The following is a 17,555-nucleotide window of genomic DNA, read 5'->3' as shown; positions in this document are numbered from 1 at the left end:
GAGACTCAGCAAAGTCTTGTCCAGTTGGTGGTGTTCCTTTGACCATTAATTAAGGCTCGAGTAGCAAACAGCACTTCTACAGTGATGTACCTGGAAGTAGATATAACACAGAAGATTCTCACTTTAAAAGGAAAGAAATGCTATTGATTATTTTCAGTAAGGTTACCTTAAAAGGTTTTGAATGAGCTACTATGTAATGATACAAGTACTTGCACATACGCTCTCACATAGCAGTCTTTTCAGTCTGTATACGTTATGAGACTCTCCTGCTTTATGCAAAAATTACTTAGTATACTTTTTATTTATATTAGAGCAAGGACAAGATTGCATCCTACAGCAAAACTCCAAAAGTGGATAGGAGTGATGTGGGGAAGGAGATGAAAGAAAAGTCTTCCATGAAACGTAAACTTCCTTTTACTATTAGTCCATCCAGAAATGAAGATCGCAATTCAGACACAGGTAGAACCTTTTTATTTCCTTAACTAATTATTTGTTGGTAAAATACATCCTATTTTAATTAATTGTATATTATGTTTTTACATTGATTTTTCCCTCTAAAAAGGATACTAAGTATAAACGTTGCTTGCTTGCTTCTGATTGTTGCATCTCAGTCTGATAGGCTTTCATCCTATCAGATGTTACCAAAAGCTAGCATGCCATTGTAGTTTATCTACATTTTCCAGATCTTTCCTAACCTTGTTCTTTTGCTTCCATTTTAGTCATTAAGACTTTATTTTCATGGTCATCTCTAGAGGTCCATTTGCTAAAGCAAGTAAATTGATGGAAAGATGTGTAAGTGCCTTGATTTGTGGCACAGATCTTAGCCTTTTGTAGCCTGTTGTTGGTGGGGGGGAAGATGGGGAGTGCTCTGTCCTATATACAAAAGTTGCTAAGGTTATGGAACTAACTGAACTAGCTATGGAGAACAAACTTCTTTCAGTTTGAGCTCCTCTGATCTGCTCAGGATGCCTTTTCTGCACAGGCTGGTAGTTTTTCCTGACTTAAGCATATTCTATTACAACTGATTTGAAGACTTCAAAATATCATTCTTAACATGGCTCTTTTCAAATCAAGATGGAGGAATCTAAATGTAATTCCAAGAGTACAATTAACCTAATTAGGTATATGCAGTAGTCCAGTAACAGTTCTGTTGCCAGCAAGACAGTATCCAAGCCCTCTGGATGGTCACCAGAAGGTCTGCTCCCCACATTTCTCACCCGTTCAGTCTGACAGTTTCTCATTTAGTACTTTCCATAATTTTTTTCAGAAAAGTTAATTAGTTAACATACTTGTATTTAATTCTAGTTATGTACCTAAGTATGTACATACTTTTCGTCCAGGATTGATTTCTTGCAGACAATTTGATTCTTGGATGTTACAAACATATTTTTGTTAATGTAAAGAGAATGTGGTATAAAATCCAAATTTGAAATAGTTGCATTGCAAACCAGAACTTTTGGATTTAAAGCTCAGTTTTCAGTGTGTTTACAGAATTCTACAGTCGTATACTATTCATAATACCACTTGATTCTGAAAAGACCATGTGTAAGTTATATATGTATGCTCCCAGCATTTGCTTTGTTGATTTTACTGTTTGGTGTTATACCATAACTGTTTTTTTGTAGTGGAATTAAATGTATTTAGAAGTAGTCTTTAGCACTTATTTAATGTGTTCTGTGTTGGAAATCTTTTGTCATTTCTCACCATCTCCATCAACTTTAATTCATTGTCACAACATCTTGTAAGGTAATGTAAAATTTTGTGTTTTCTCTTGCTCTAGCATCTATTGTCACAGTTGCCGCAAACAAGATGGATTAGTCTAGCTGTCTAGACAAGCACAGACAGTGCAGTGCATACACTACAAAACCTTTTAAGTTGTAGCAGAGGGATGATGGAAACAGTTCAAGTAGGGGCAAGAAATACTTCACAGAACAATGGAAGGCACATAACTCTTAATTATTTTGTAGCAAACATCAGTGCTTATTGTCTGATTCATTGTTGACATGTTGCAAACTTCTGTGTGCATTACTGCTGAGGAAGGAAGGCAAGATAACTATCCTGTTTCACAGGTGAGGAACTTGGTACCTAGGCTTTCCAAAGGCCATAGAGTCTGGGACCATTACTGGGACCAAAACCAAATAACAACAAAGAACAGTTCTTGTCTTGCTGATTCTGTACCTAACCAATTGGCTTAGACCAGTGAGCATTAACTACTTACATATTGCTGCCAAGCTGCTGAATTCTTACCTCTGGCAGAAGTGTCTCCTTGCTAACTAGGTACAGAGAATGGCAAATATTATTTGGGAAGAAAGAAAGTTTTGGAGGTGACAGAGTAACCAGATATGGAATCAAGAAGAGGGGATGAAATGCTTCTTGTTAGCTAGTAGTACTAGTGGGTTGGGGGCATGAAAGGGGTGTTGTTTTCTTAAAAAAAAAAGGGGTGCAGGATTCTGTTTTCTTCTGGTACATGTTGAAAATATGTAGAAGCAGTCTAGGGAAGATGATCAGAGGTTATGTACACAATTCATAATAAGAAAAGTTCAGAAAAATTGTGGAACTACTGCATTCTTCACCCTGTCCATTATAGTTCCAGGATGTATTTTATCCTTTCCTTGTTGTTTTACTTTTAATTGACTTCCAATATATTTTTTTCAGAGTTAAGTATAGTAAAAATGTTCTCACTAGTTTGCTAAATAGTTTATTTGTAATCAATAAAACACCATTGTGTTTGCTTTCCAAATGTTTTTAAAGACTTGGTGTCATCTAAAAACATCTCTGGGTAAACAAAAATCAAGGAGTGCCATGAAAAGTAAATTTAGGGTAAGAGTTCTAATTTAGTGAACAACTGTTCATAATAAATGGTTTATCTCCAAAACACATGATAGGGTTGCTAGCTGATGATAGAAACCCCATGATAATTGGGTTCCCTCCTATTTAGGAAGGTAAATGAGTTACTGGAAAAATGGGAATATCTTATTTTTAGAGCACTACGTCATTGGACTTGTCTCAGATCTATTTCCAGAATATGCATACATAAACTAAGATTTTTATTTTTTTTTAATCACCTTTATTTGACAAATACTGATTTTTATCCGGTTTCTCTCCTTTGGATTGAAATGCTGCCTCTTGTGACATGTTTCTCTCACCAGCTTCAGCCTCTCTCCCTAAATTCTACCTATTGCTTCCTCTTCCTGGTATTTTTGGTTTCTTGTGGTATGGTTTTTTGTTTTGTGTTTGGTGTTTTGTTGTGTTTTGTTTTTTTCTTTTCATTCAGGTATTGTCAAGAAACTATATAAGTGATAATAAACATGGACATCCAAAAGGATGTTAACTTCACTTGGAAATGTATTTTAAAAAATTGATTCCTACTAAGCTGTGTATAAAGTAAATGTTACATCCAGTCAGTTTTGGGAAGTCTGAAAACAAACTGCATTTGTAGTGTCCTGTAAGAGTCTAGAGCAACGCTTAGTCTTGCTGTTTATTAAGATTTGCATTTAAATTAGTTGTATTAGCTTTTGCCTAAGAAACTGGTGCATTAAATTAATGAAAAATATTTTAATATCTAGCTTGTAGGTTCCTTTCTTAATAATTTCATACTGGATAGGATCAAATCCCGTTGACTAAATGTAGGCATGCAATGCCAGCTGAGATGCCTGCGGTCGCTAAGTCTGCACAGATTTAAGCTGACTTACAACATGAGCTGTGGGAGATCTGTTATGGGACAGCTCCAGCACCTGGAATGGCACTGTGTGCCAATTTTTAATCAACAGAACCCTGTTCTTACTTTCTTTTATTGTGCAGGTGTGTGTCTATTATACTGCTGTTATTTGTTTGAGCAGATCTGGCTTGCGTGTGCTGTCCTTGTTTGGATGCTTATCCTAAGCTGAAGTCTCTGTTACGACATCCCCATTCTGTGATCAAGAGCAACCACAAAAAGCTAATGCTATATATATGCGTGTGTGTGTCAAATTTAATTGCAGTGTAGCTTTAACCTTTATTGAAGTTAATTTCCCATAACCTTATGGAGGATTTTACATTTAAGATTTGCGTAAGACTGGTGGAATTGATGGTGGAGGAAGAAACATTTTTCATAACTTTTTTTAATAAGTTCCCTGATTTGAAGTTTCCCAATCCAAAATCACCATTTGCATGAAGGACTACTTATTTAGAGTACTTAAATAGCATTCTTTAAATTTCAGTAATTTAATTGATTTGGTTATTCTTAAATAATCCATTTTTGTGATAGATTCTCTGAGTGAGAACACAGCAGGCAAGTGCTACTATTTTAAAGGACAAGTTTGTTTGCTTGCACCACCTTATTAATCTGAAGAACCAAATTTGTGTTTCTCTATATAATTACATGTAACTGCAGAATGGAAAAATATTTTCATGGTGAAGGTAAGTATAGACATTTTAAGCATAGGCATTTTTTAATCTTGTTACATAGTTGATTATTCACAAAGAACAGTAAGAGTTACAGTTACACACCAACTTGTCACTTTCCTTGGAGATAACGTCTTCCAGATTTTCTGTTTGTAGTAATACCTTGGTTTTGTTATCTGACCTCAGCAATTCCTGCCTTTAACGTAGTCCAAGCATAGCACAGTCATTTCTTCTATCATGTAATAGATACCCAGAGAAGACTGTTCCATGTGTACCTCATCCTAACAGTGCATATATGTGTGCTTCCTATAGACAGGCTAGTGGGACTCTAAAAGGACTGTTTGGACAACTGTGGTACTACTTGCTGGATTTCAGCTCTTAAACCGTGACAAGTTTCTTTATCTAATGTATGAGCCAGAGACAGGAAAGTAGATGTGTCTTTGTGCATGTGTGTATAAGTTTCAGTAAATATTTGCTATTAACTTAATTAAGCATCACAACAGTACCTTAAATTTCTCTAAAGTGTACAGTATACTACGAGTTCCCTGCATCACATTCTAGTCTTTCTCTTTAACTGAGTGTAGGAAGCAGCAGTCAATCTTGATGTGTTTCTCTTAAAAATAATAACTTCATCTGCAGATTTGATCACCATGACCTGTCTTCTGCTTTTGCCAGTAATAAGGATATTAGTGTCTTGGTCTATATCACTTAATGATTTAGCTGCTGTAGACACGTTTATTTTATGTCAAGCAGTTTATATTTTAGCTTCATGTGGTCCTATTTCTTGGTGCAGTTATTCCTTATAATTTGCACTGACAGGAGTTTGATGTAAAAGTAGAATTGGAACAAGCCCTGAAGTTGGAATTTGCTCTGTTTGCTTTTTCCTTTATCCACCAAAGTGGTTATTTTACAATATGGTATACTCTGTTAGTTTGGCATGATTTGTTTTGAGGAATCCATATGTAATTTTATTTACCAACTTATTTTCCTAAACCACTTAGAAATAAGTTGATCCAGTGTTTGTAACTTATCCAAATCCAAAACAAACAGGTACATTATCAGTTGTCTTGGGACATTATCTGTGAAGCGTACATTCTCTTAAAGTAATTGCTGATGATGTTTTTGCTGCTGATACATTTCAAAAGTGTGAGTGAATTTCATGAATTTATACAAAAATAAGTGCTTAAATGCAGTTATAGCACTGTTTCACATAACTATTTTTGAACTTTTTTTTTTAAGTGTTATGTGGAAAACTTACACTGCAAAAGGAAAATATTACAAGGAATGTTGTCCAAATAGATTTAGTTGCGTATTATGAAGGGTGTTTAATAAAGAAAATCATACATGGATCCATTTGAAGAGTTTGGATTGTAGTTAATAACATGTAAGAAATTCCCTGATGTCCTAACTGCTGAAGAATATCAAAAAGTGACAAGAAAGTGAATATGAAAGAAGATATTTGCACTTCATAGACATTGAAAACAAAATATTCAAAACTTAAAAAAAAATAAAAAAAATTAAATTGACTTCAACAGTTTTATAAGTGAAATTTTATATTTATATTTCTCAAACTGATATTATCTCCATATTAAGGAAGTTATTACTGTTCAAATTGTATGGACGTCAAGAACATGGCTGTGAAAAGTTTTTGTTTAACACGAGATAAAGAATAATTAAATAGTCGAGGCTTTAGATTGTTAAGTTAGTCTTTTTCCTGCGAAATGAAGTATAGTGTGATGATAATCTTGGAGCAGTGAAAACGAATAATCTGTTGTGCAATTAGCACAGTGGGAGTTCCCAATCATTTATAAGATTTTTCTGTGGCTTTGTATAATGTCTTTATCAGCAGTTGTAGAGTTGTTTTTCTTGGATCAAAAAAGTACTTTTTTTTTTTTAGTTTATCTAAATTTCTCTTTTATATGCCCTACTATTTCCCCTTCGATTCCTTCCACACATTTGTTCTGTGTTTTGTTTTGTTTTGTTTTTATCCTCTAGTTTAAATCTAGGCCATATGCATGAGAACTGGAGTTGGGGAAAAATTACTAGCTTCTTTGCGGATGTACTCCAGTAAATGGATTATTAGGTGCACCTGCTGTAGTCCCAAGACACTTTTTTTTTTTTTTTTTTTTTGCTTTATTGTTGGTCATACTCATTTTGTGTATTGAACTGTTCAGATTTTCTGAAAATCCATACGTAGTCTAGCATCTACTTGGTGAGAGCAATTGGTAAGACCTAGAAATGCTCTGTAAACACTGTTGCACCAGTGAAAAGCTTTGGAATATTGGGTAGGACTTCGGTGTTGTTTCACAACACTAACCATGATACATGATTGAATTTCACTCATATGCTTAATAGGTATTTCTAATAAAATGATTAAAAAAAAAATAAAAGCATAAACAAACAAAACCCACGCTATCATTTGGATGTATTGTTTTCCCAAGCTGAATATAGTTATAAAATTGTTTTGAATGATTCAGAATGCAAATGAATGTGTGTTTTGTTTTGTTTTGTTTTGAAAAAGAATCATAAGTGGTAAATAGCATAAACTAAGAAACAGCAAATCGTGCCAGACAAACTGAAATATGTTGTTTTGCTGGAAATACTATATTAGCCGATGAAGGTTACAGAGTATGCTCTCTTCGGAGAGAGAACAGCATAATCACATTGAAAACCTGAAAGTAAAATTTTATTGTAGGTTTTCTTTAGGTTTTCCTATATGCAGACTTTCTACAAACAGGGAAGCAGGCTTGATTTAGACATTGTATGTATTTTTAGATGTTCACAACTGTGAGATGCATGCAGTTCAGAAAAATCTCAACAATTACATGTGTAAAAGGGATCTCCTTGTTTCCTTTTTAAACACGGATAAATTTGTAGGTTTTACATGTATGTCTGCTCCTTTCCATTCTTAAAATAATTTTATTGTAATTGTTCAGTCTGTAAAAGCATATATTTCTTATTTGGTCAGTATGGAGTTGAAAATGTGCACTGGTTGCATGGCTTTCTGTGCCTTTAGAGCATTGCACTACTGGAGCCTTTGTATATAAGCAAACCTAGAAGGTGAGATTTAGAGAGGGCTAGGAAGGCAGAAAATGAGTTAAGAGGAAATGAATGAAATGAGGAGGGGCCCGGAGAGAGGTCTGGAAACAAGTAGAGAATATCAAAAGATAAAAAAAGGTCAGTTTGGGGATTAATGAAGTGTGGAATGGTACATGCCTAGGAACCTCAGTGGGACTTAAGCTTCTTACTTGTAATTTTTATTAATTTTTGTTCCTCTGCAGAAAGTTTGCGGTGAAGTGAAGTTTGCCTCAGTGGAGTCTTTTGAGATTTTCATCTTCTGCAGATAGCAGATTTTTAATGAAGCTTTTATCTTAGGGGTGCTTTGAGGTTGAGATGTTGGAAAGGAAACTGGAAGATCAATATAATCACAGGGACAGTGATGAAATGAAATCCATCCCCTCCCCTCCAACTGTACCTTAACTGCACTTCCCATGTTTTTTTAATATGTCCCCAAATACTAAGGTTAACTAAAACTGGATGAGCAGTGCCTCATCAGATGATAATTGATTACAGTAAGGGTAAGATGCGAGAAGGTGCTGCACAAAGAACTAAAGTCATCAGTGTGGCAACCAAGCTTATTTTACTAACAGTAACAATCCCTGACCAAATTTTAGCATTTTCATAGAGTCAAACCCAGCTCATCAGTCCAACATTTTTTCCCCTTTCTCTTATTACATGTTCTTGATTGTAATTTTTAGATCTCAAGCAACAACATAAAGTTTATGGCTTAGCTAGTCACAGAGGAGAAAGCAGCCAACAGACGACCTTCCTCCTTCTTGAATCCTTCCCTTATCTCTGTGCTCAGTAGTCCAGTCTGGAGGGTGAATTGGGGTTCCCAGTGACTGTAGGGTGCAGAGCAATGTCTGACTGTTTCAAGGTATGTCGGGAACGTGGAAGGCAGGGAATCTACCAAAAGGAGAGGGTGCGGCAGAATGAACAGGAGAAGCTCATAATGACCCTGGGCTTCTAGGGAAGGGAACCAAGGGAAGTATTTGCTCAGAATTTTGAGATGTTCTGTTAATTTAAGCCTATTTTAGAAAACAGGCTGTTCCTTTTTGATAGTATCAATTAGATTTTTTTTTTTTGTACTGCTTTCAAAAATTTTAATTCGAAATAACCAAGGATGTTTACTTTCAAGCAGTAACCTTAGGGGCTGAAGAAAAAGGTAGACGTTACATATCTAACACATAATACTAAGCTCCTTAATGAAATAGAAAATGCTAAATTTGACAAGAACCTTCTCAGACAAAAAAAAAAAGAGCAATTTTCTGGAAAGCTGAGATAATTACATGAAGTAAATGGTCTTCACTATGAATAAATGCAAACTATTACATCTCTGGAAAATACAGTTACAAGGTAGGGAGGTGTATGGGAAATAGTTGTAGGAAAAGAAATATGATGCATGGGAAGTTTATACTTGTCTGATATTGAGATCATTAAAGATTGTTCCAGTTAAAAGCAATTTAGTCACTACATCACAAATCAGTTGTTTTCTGTTATATTTCAAGGTGAATGCTTGTGTTTGGTTTAGGAAATATTGGTGTAAAAAATGAAGGAAGAATGTTTGAAAAGGATGGAAGATATAGATCAAACAAATGTTCCAAGTTATACAAATAAAATATTCGTTTTGAAATTTTTAATATATCAAAAAGTTATCTGATTTCAGAGTGCACTTAACTGATCTTGAGATCTGTGAGAATTCTTAGGTACTGAGATAGCTTTAGAAATTATCTGTTTATTCAGATGTATAATTTTATCTCCTGGCTCAAAATTTGGATGTGGAGTATCACATATCTTCAGTAAATATTGATAAAAGAAGTTATACTTGTAAAATATATGAAATAGGTGTATGTTTTGGAAGGGTATGAATTTCCAAGAAGGAATTGCTTTTAAGGTGAAGTAACAGAATGAGAGAAGAAATCTTGTATTCCATTATCTAACAAACATCAGTATTAACAAGACTTTTCCTAATTTTTAACATGAGGTCTTGAGAGAAGAGTCTTAAATGTGTATAAGAGGCTGAAGGGAACTGGCTGATCTTAAAGCACTTTTTAAGGATCTGACTTGTTACTCCAAGGTTTGAAATTGTGAGTCTTACTGCAATGTGAAACAGGTTTTGTCTTTCTTTTAGTACTCCTTCTTACAGCTCTGAGTACTTCAACTCGGGAGCTTTTAGCCTAATATAATTAAAAAGGTAACCAAAATTAATGCAAATGCAGCAAATTAGAGATGCAATTTCTGTTTATCTTCTGTCATCAATCACCGGTTCACATACCTTGAAAAGATGGTTTTACTTCTAGAAAAAGTTTATAGCAGAATAGCAATTTGAGCCTTACAATGTTCATATTTCCAGAGAAGGAAGGTCCGGAGAAAAAGAAAACGAAGAAGGATGCTGCAAACAAGAAATCAGCACCAGTTAGCATCCTTTTTGGTTATCCTCTGTCAGAGCGCAAGCAGATGGCACTTCTCATGCAGATGACAGCAAGAGACAACAGTCCAGGTGATCTTACATAGCTAACAGTTTTCTTCTTCCTGTTATGTTATGTTATGTTATTTATTTTATTTTATTTATTTTATTTTATTTTTATTATTTTAATTTTGTTTTTATTTTTATGTTTTACCTCTCAGACACTGTTCCATGCACTTATTTAAACTGAAGTGCTACTTTTTTATGGAGTTTAAGTACAGTCTCATTGCCTCTATTTTGGAGTGGGATTTCCATTTAGTAGGAAAATGATTCAACTTCTTAGGATTTAAAGGGGGGCGGACACCCTCTTTAATGAGAGATGCCTTGTTTTTAACTCAGAACTTCAAACTATCCTTGCTCCAGCTGTATTTAAAAAAAAAAATCTTGTTTTTATAAATGTGTTTTTGTTTGTAAAAATGTGTTTTTACAAAATCTGCATTTTTTAAAAGTGAATGTCTGCATTTCTTTAAGAATTTGGTGTTGGTTAGCGGTATCCTGCTGTGTTTAAGTCTGTGTAGAGAAAGGCAAGACAATTTCATGGAAGGAGGAAGTATCTTTTAAAAAAACTGAGACTCAAATAATTTAGGAGGAAAAAGGGATATTGTTTATTCTCTCATACTGGGGAATTCTGCCGCATATATAAAACACTGGAGTCTCTGTCTCATAGGCATGTGTTCCTTGAGAAATTAAACCTAAGGAATCATGAAGGTGAAAATAACCAGACGGATAGTCCGTAGCTCCCTGTCACATGTTATTAAAGCTTCTTTTTTCTTTTTTGAAAATTTTCTGAGGAAACTTTAGTTCACTACCCACCTCCCCACCCCCCAAAGTAATTGTGTTGGCACAGCTAAGGAAGTGCAGGGTACAACACACAGCTGGTAATTCCTATACTGGCTTTGCACTAAAGATCTAGATGACATATACCAGAGGAAGAGAGAAGCAGGGTAGAGACTAATCTGCATGGTGATGCTTTGTCTTGTTTAAGAACAATTTATGCCAGAGTATGTCAACTTTGTAGTTTGGATAGAATTTGTCCGTTCTTGAAAACTATTTTAAAAACAGTAAGACTTTGTAAAACACCATTTTTATATTGCAAATAGGTGTTGTGTTAATACACGTGGTGTCAAAAACATCCTTTATTTAATTATTCACTGATAATTATCTTTTCATACAAGCATTATAATGAAGTAAAAAATACTGTTACATAACTTGTAATGACCATTTAAAAATTTATTTTGTAGATTCCAACTTAAATCATTCCTTACAAACACCAGCACAGAAGAAAACTCCAACTTCCTCTTCAAGACAAAAAGACAAAGTTAACAAAAGAAATGAACGAGGGGAAACTCCTTTACATATGGCAGCAATTAGAGGGGATGTTAAACAAGTTAAAGAACTCATCAGTTTAGGTGCAAATGTGAATGTAAAAGATTTTGCAGGTAAGTTGATACATGCTTGCTTAACTGCATGAATTCAAAATTGATACTGAAGTTGTTAACAGGTTTTAGTTCACTTCGTGCTATATTTAAATGAAAAAATATAATTTAAAATTAATTGGAGGTTTTCAAATTTCTTTTTTGAAGAAAATGATTGGGCTTAGACACTGGTACATAGTATCTTGTTTCATAGAATCAAATCACAGAGTGGTCTGGGTTGGAAGGGACCTTAAAGACCACTCAGTTCCAACTCCCCTGCCATGGGCAGGGACACCTCCCACTAGATTAGGATACCGAAAGCCCCATCCAGCCTGGCGTTGAGCACCTCCAGGGATGGGGCATCCACAGCTTCTCTGGGCAACCTGTTCTAGTGCCTCACCACGCTCTGAGTGAAAAACTTCCTCCTAATGCTAATCTAAATCTTCCCTCTTTGGTTTAAAGCTATTCCCCCTTGTCGCGTCATTTCTGCCTGAGCAAAAAGTTGCTCTCCATCTTTTTTATAGCCTATTTAAAGTATTGAAAGGCTGCAGTGAGGTCATCCCAGAGCCTTCTCCAGGCTGAACATCCCCAGCTCTCCCATCCTTTCTTCATAGGAGAGGTGCTCCAGCCCTCTGATCATCCATGTGGCCCTCCTCTAGACCCACTCTACCAGCCCCACATCCTTCTTGTGCTGGGGGCCCCAGCCCTGGACACAGCACTCCAGGTGGGGCCTCACAAGGGCAGAGCAGAGGGACACAGTCACTTCCCTCCCCTGCTGGCAACCCTTCTGGTGATGCAGCCCAGGATGCAGTCGACCTTTTGGGCTGCAAGCACACACTGCTGGCTCTTGTTGAGCTTTTCATCCAGCCTGCTTTCTTGGGGGCAAAGCAGGGAGAGAGGGAGAAGACATTGACACTGCAAGCACTGCTCAGCAGTAGCCAAAATGCTGGTGTGTTATCAACACAGTTTACCCACAAATGGAAAACAGAGCACCATATGTGCTGCTATGAAAGAAGTTAATTTTTTAAGTTCTTCCCAGGCAGGCCCAGTACAGATACGTAACCGGTTTCAAAGGTAGATGGAAACATGAGGAGAACGGTTGAGAGCTGGTTCCAGGAATTGATTGAGAGCAAGTCATTAAAGGCTTCATTCAGAACTCTTGACGAGGTGTTTGGGATCAAATGAGATAATTTCCATTGGTAATCCAAAGGGAGAAGCAGAGGTGGCTGAGCTTCAAAATGCTGTGCAAAGGAAGAAGTCAAGAAGAGGGGGGAGGGTTTGACAAGTGAGTCACGATTGGACAAAAAGTATGAATTTAGGATGCAGTGAAGTTTAGAGAATTAGAGTTTTTTAGCTAAGAAGCTGGCAGAACTAAAGGAGGAGAAAATGAATTAGTAATGGAGGAAGTAACCCTGCTCATGGGGTATCTGCCAGAACAATACTGCTGTGTGAGAACAGGAGTAAAGGAAACAGATGTTGAGAGCAAGCCAGGACTAGTGTTGGCCGGCTGGACGTTTTGATAGGATAGAAAGGCAAAGCAGTAAAACACAGGGAAGAATGAATTATGGAGAAAATTAAGTATGACATTGTTAGGGGGAAGAAGGCAGGGATCAAAGGGCTGGAAGCAGAACAGTGTTTTCACTGTGGGATAGTGGGAAAGGGGCAGATGACAAGAAAATGGAAAGAAGAAGGTGGTAGCCAGGCAGTGCTGGAAGTGAACGATCCACGTGATGATGGGGGAAAAAAATTAATTTACAAATAATAGGAAGTGTTTTGCTACAGAGTAAGTTAGAAGTTGCTTTTTTGTTTGTTTGTTTTTTGCTGCTGCTGTCAGTTTTATTTTTTAAACAAGTGGAAGGTCAGAAGTTCAGTAAGACATGAAGATGAGGAATTTCCTTGGTGAAGTATTGGATAAATCATGGGTTTCTGAACAGAGGTACAGGACCATTACTTACAAAATGTGGAGTATAGTGAGTAAACTCTTCCAGACTTGCACCGGTTATTTAAGACAGAAGTTGAATCCTTTTCCAGAGCTAGTCTTTGGAAAGTCATCAAAAATAGCCTGGAAGTTCAGGATAGCTATGAAATGGGATGCATCCAGTTGGGAAGAGGAGATTGAGGTATGGAATGTAGTATGTGTGGGTTTGGATTTCTCATCATCTTCACTTGAGGCTCTGCTGCAAAAAAAATGAGCAGTGAGCTTGAGATTATCAATGTGAAATCAAAATTGCTAAGGACTAATATTCTAAGAAGTATCTGGAGGAAGTTCCCTGCCAGTATTTGTTAACAGCTTGCTATCTTGACTAATCGTTGCTGAATGTTATTAGTGATACTTGGTACATGTTCAATGGCTCTAAATGTACACTTGTTGTGGCAATTTCCATATTTCCCAATAGTATGATTGGTAATCTGTTTCTATATATAATGATGATATTTATATATACCTAATAATGCAATCTAATATGTACTAGTAGAAGAATTTCTAACGTGTTTAGTCTGGGGATTTTATGCCAGGTTTTTAATTTATTTGATTATTGATTTCTCTGTTCAGTGTATTCATGGTAAAATGTATAACTTATTGCTGTGAGGGCCAGGATTGGTAAAGCACATATTCATTAAACGGATGGCATTACTTTCCTCTGAACTGGTATATGAATGTGTATTGAAATGTTTCAAGGCCATAGATTGATAGTGCAGTAGAAAACCAAACCAAAAACAAACAAACAAACAAAACTTTGACCTTTCAAACTTACACTGACCACTCTTTCTTACAGGTTGGACACCACTGCATGAAGCTTGCAATGTTGGTTACTATGATGTTGCTAAAGTCCTGATAGCAGCAGGAGCTGACGTGAACACGCAGGGCTTGGATGATGATACTCCACTTCATGATTCTGCTAGCAGTGGGCATAGAAATGTGAGTGTGCTGTGAGAGCAGGGGAAGTATCTAAGTTGTTTGAAATACTCAGTCATTACAACAAATCCTAACTGTCCAGATCGGTCTCGCAGGGTTTTACAATGCTGCTTCTGCTGTTCTAGGGACATCTTATTTTTTTTGTTTTGCTTTGTTACATCTTGCTCTTCACTGTAATGCTATTGCAAGATGCCTTGTGCTAGCATCTGCTTCTTAAATATTTAAAATTTCACATTATTTTAAATAAATACACATTTTAATGAACTTTAAGACTTGTACTGTATAGAATTCTCAATAAGAAAATGTCTCCAAACTCTCTCTCTCTCATATAATACTTATATTTTATGTTTATTACAGAATATGTAATCAGTATTGTACAGTATAATAATTGACATTGTCTATTGTGATGTTATTACATGAATAATTGTGTTATTCATATACACAATAATCTGTGAAATTTCCGCTAAGTGTTTAGTAATGGTTTCTTACGGGTATCAAAACGGAAGTGGTCCTTAGGTGGAGTGCTCATAGAATTGTAGTAGAGGTTTGGAGAACAGAATGTCTTGCTTATCTGGTCTTGGTATATATATCTGTGACCATCTCAGTAGCATGTATCAGAAAAGTTTGAAGTTTCTTGTGAACATGTCACTGTCTGCTGGATTTCCCCATTCTTAGCATGCAGGACAACAAAAAAAAAGTAACTGATACTGGATACTGTCATGAAAATGCAGTGGCCATGTTATCGTTGCCTTTTAACACTTCTGGCCATGATGACAGACATTGGTGATTTCACAGTATGGTAACAGTTGGGTATGGGGAGTAGTTTGTTCCTCCAGTGACACTTAGATCTCCAATAGGGCTTTTCTGAAATGCCATGCAAACCAATAATACTGCTGCTTGAGAAACCTTTCCTGTTTGTTAAATAGTTAAATGCTATAAAACTTGGAGCAAGGAGGTGAACTGAGTGCACAGGATTAGAGAGCTTGGTAGGTGAGGAACCAGCTAAATGGTACAAATTGATGCCAGAACAGTGAGAAAGATGTCAGTGTTGCTGTTCTTTATGATGATATTGTATCTGTGTGATCATGGACAACTTTCTTTAGTCTTCCCCATAAGCTCTTTTAACAAGCATATTACATACTTGGATTTTACATTTTAGTTGTTGAAGTCTTGCTTTGTGGTATCAACTTCAGAGACAGGTGTTTGGAATTATGTGGCACATTATCTGCCTTTTCTGTCCAATGGAAGGTTTTTATACTGGTAAATTAATGTTGTAGAAAACCTCAACGTTCTTCTATTTAATGCTGTAGATTGTGAAGTTGTTGCTTCGACATGGTGGAAATCCATTTCAAGCCAATAAGCATGGGGAGAGACCTGTTGATGTCGCTGAAACTGAAGAGTTGGAAATGCTATTGAAAAGAGAAGTGCCTATCTCTGATGATGAGGACAGCTGCTCAGGTAAAAGTAGGCATTTCACTGCATAATTAAAGTGCATCAATTCATCTGAAATTAGGTGTTTTTAATCTTTTGCATAGTGTTAGCTAGGAAGAATTGCTGTAAGTAGCAAGTGCAATTTTTAAGGTTGTTTTCTACTTTAAGTTTTAGAAGTGATTTTCAAATTTTTCTGTTGAATTGATTGCTCCATTTTTTTTTTTGTCTTTATCTCCATCTCTCTTCATTAATCCCTTTCCACCATCCAAATCAAGCTTACCTCAGAGTGGTGGTTATATCAGAGAAAAAAATACAGAGGAAAATACCATATTTACTAGAATACAAGGAGGTTCCTGAGAGGTCTCTTTGGGGAAAAATATCCCCTGAAGTCACTTCATATCCTCAGTGGAAGAATTGCGATCTAAGAGATATATATAAGGAGAAGGAAGAAAGAAGCAGCAACTGCTTTATAGGAAAAGGGTAAAGGGAAGGCACAAACAATCTGGAAAGAGTGATTAGAGCTAAAGACAGGAGGAGGATGACACGTACATATTAGAGATGGGGAGGGAGGAATAAAAAATTGATAGCATGAACTAGCAATATATTCTGGATGCTGAAGATAATGCAGAAAATAATGGTGACTTCAAGGTTCTATTTTATTGGCACTGTGTAAAATACAAAGCAGCTGAGAAGCTTCCTAGCAAGATACACTTCTTAACCATTGCTTACTGGCAGTTGGTTCACAGCGGATGCTACGGGAAATGAGGGGGAATTTTGCAGCAGAATGTATTTTTTACTTCTTTCAAAATTCTAATGCATTGAAACTGCTTCATTATTTCCTTATGCTATTATTTCAAACTCTTTTGTTGCTTCTTATTTGGTATGTGAATTCTCTAGAGATAGTACTAAATGTCACTGAATTCAATTCTTTTAAAAAAACAAATGGATAGATTCATCTGGAGAGGCTTGGCTTGGGACCTTATCTAGAAGGAGCAATACATCCAGAAAGATTTCTAAAAGATTTTTGATTTCTAAATTTTCATTTGATCAGTTAATGATAACACTGCATATGTTGTGTAAAATTTAACTTGAGGAACAGTTGAGAGGATGTCCAGGACATCATACTTGCTTCACACTGTGCACTCATACAGCAGAGATCAGTTGTAGAGAATTATAGCAGAGCCTACTTTAGGCTGTCTGCATCACGTGTTTAAAGATTCATAAGGTAATTTCTTTACACCAGCAGTTCTTTGTCTTTTAAGAATTAAACTCATCAACTGTTGAAACAAGGTACTTTGACTGAAATAGTTCATGTGGAGGAGAATGTGGTTTAGTTGTTAGAGAGCATGAGAGTTGATGAATTCCTCTGGGAATGAATCATCACTGAAGGATGCCCTTGAGAAAAAGGTTTTGCAGGCACTGCACATAATAGATGAGGTTTGCTAAATTTAAAGAGTTGCTTGTATTAGATTGGGATATGAACGGTAATCAATGTCTTTATGTACCTGGGTGACACCTGTGAAGTGTGAGGGTTTCTCTCGATTTTGCTTGAAAAGCCTAATTCTAGTAAGAAAGTGTATTATGTGTTTCGAGGGTGTTTTCTTCTTTCAGTTATTTAGCGCTATGACAGATGTCTTGTTTCGTTACCCTTTTGTTCATATGGTAGACCTCTTAGGGATACAAATGGAGACTAAAATAAGATTAATGCTTTTATAAAATGTACTGAAACTCATGAATTAATGGTCTGACATGACTTCTGTTGCTAAAAATTCTGTATGTCTATCACTCTTTCTTCAATCTTTATTTTCATATTTACTTGGAAAAATTCATAATCTTATAGAAAAACACACTAAGAATCTTGCTTCATACAAAAAAGTTAATGGAT

General features: G+C 36.0%; 1 protein-coding gene across 5 annotated transcripts in view; it reads left to right on the top strand.

Annotated features, from left to right (window-relative positions):
• The window catches only part of ANKRD12 (ankyrin repeat domain 12), a 63,985-nt gene that overhangs the window by 28,446 nt on the left and 17,984 nt on the right, over positions 1-17,555 (top strand). For 4 of the 5 annotated variants that reach the window (XM_038175428.2, XM_038175429.2, XM_038175430.2 and 1 more), the window contains exons 3-7: positions 312-459; positions 9,797-9,943; positions 11,152-11,349; positions 14,100-14,242; positions 15,550-15,697. In XM_038175428.2, the coding sequence (XP_038031356.2) occupies positions 312-459; positions 9,797-9,943; positions 11,152-11,349; positions 14,100-14,242; positions 15,550-15,697 (784 nt within the window). The remainder of the gene's footprint in view (positions 1-311; positions 460-9,796; positions 9,944-11,151; positions 11,350-14,099; positions 14,243-15,549; positions 15,698-17,555) is intronic. The other variant, XM_038175432.2, reaches the window with a different exon arrangement.

This window comes from Anas platyrhynchos, chromosome 2 (genome assembly GCF_047663525.1).
Source record: "Anas platyrhynchos isolate ZD024472 breed Pekin duck chromosome 2, IASCAAS_PekinDuck_T2T, whole genome shotgun sequence".
Classification (NCBI taxonomy): domain Eukaryota; kingdom Metazoa; phylum Chordata; class Aves; order Anseriformes; family Anatidae; genus Anas; species Anas platyrhynchos.
This window is presented reverse-complemented; position numbering and strand designations above follow the sequence as displayed.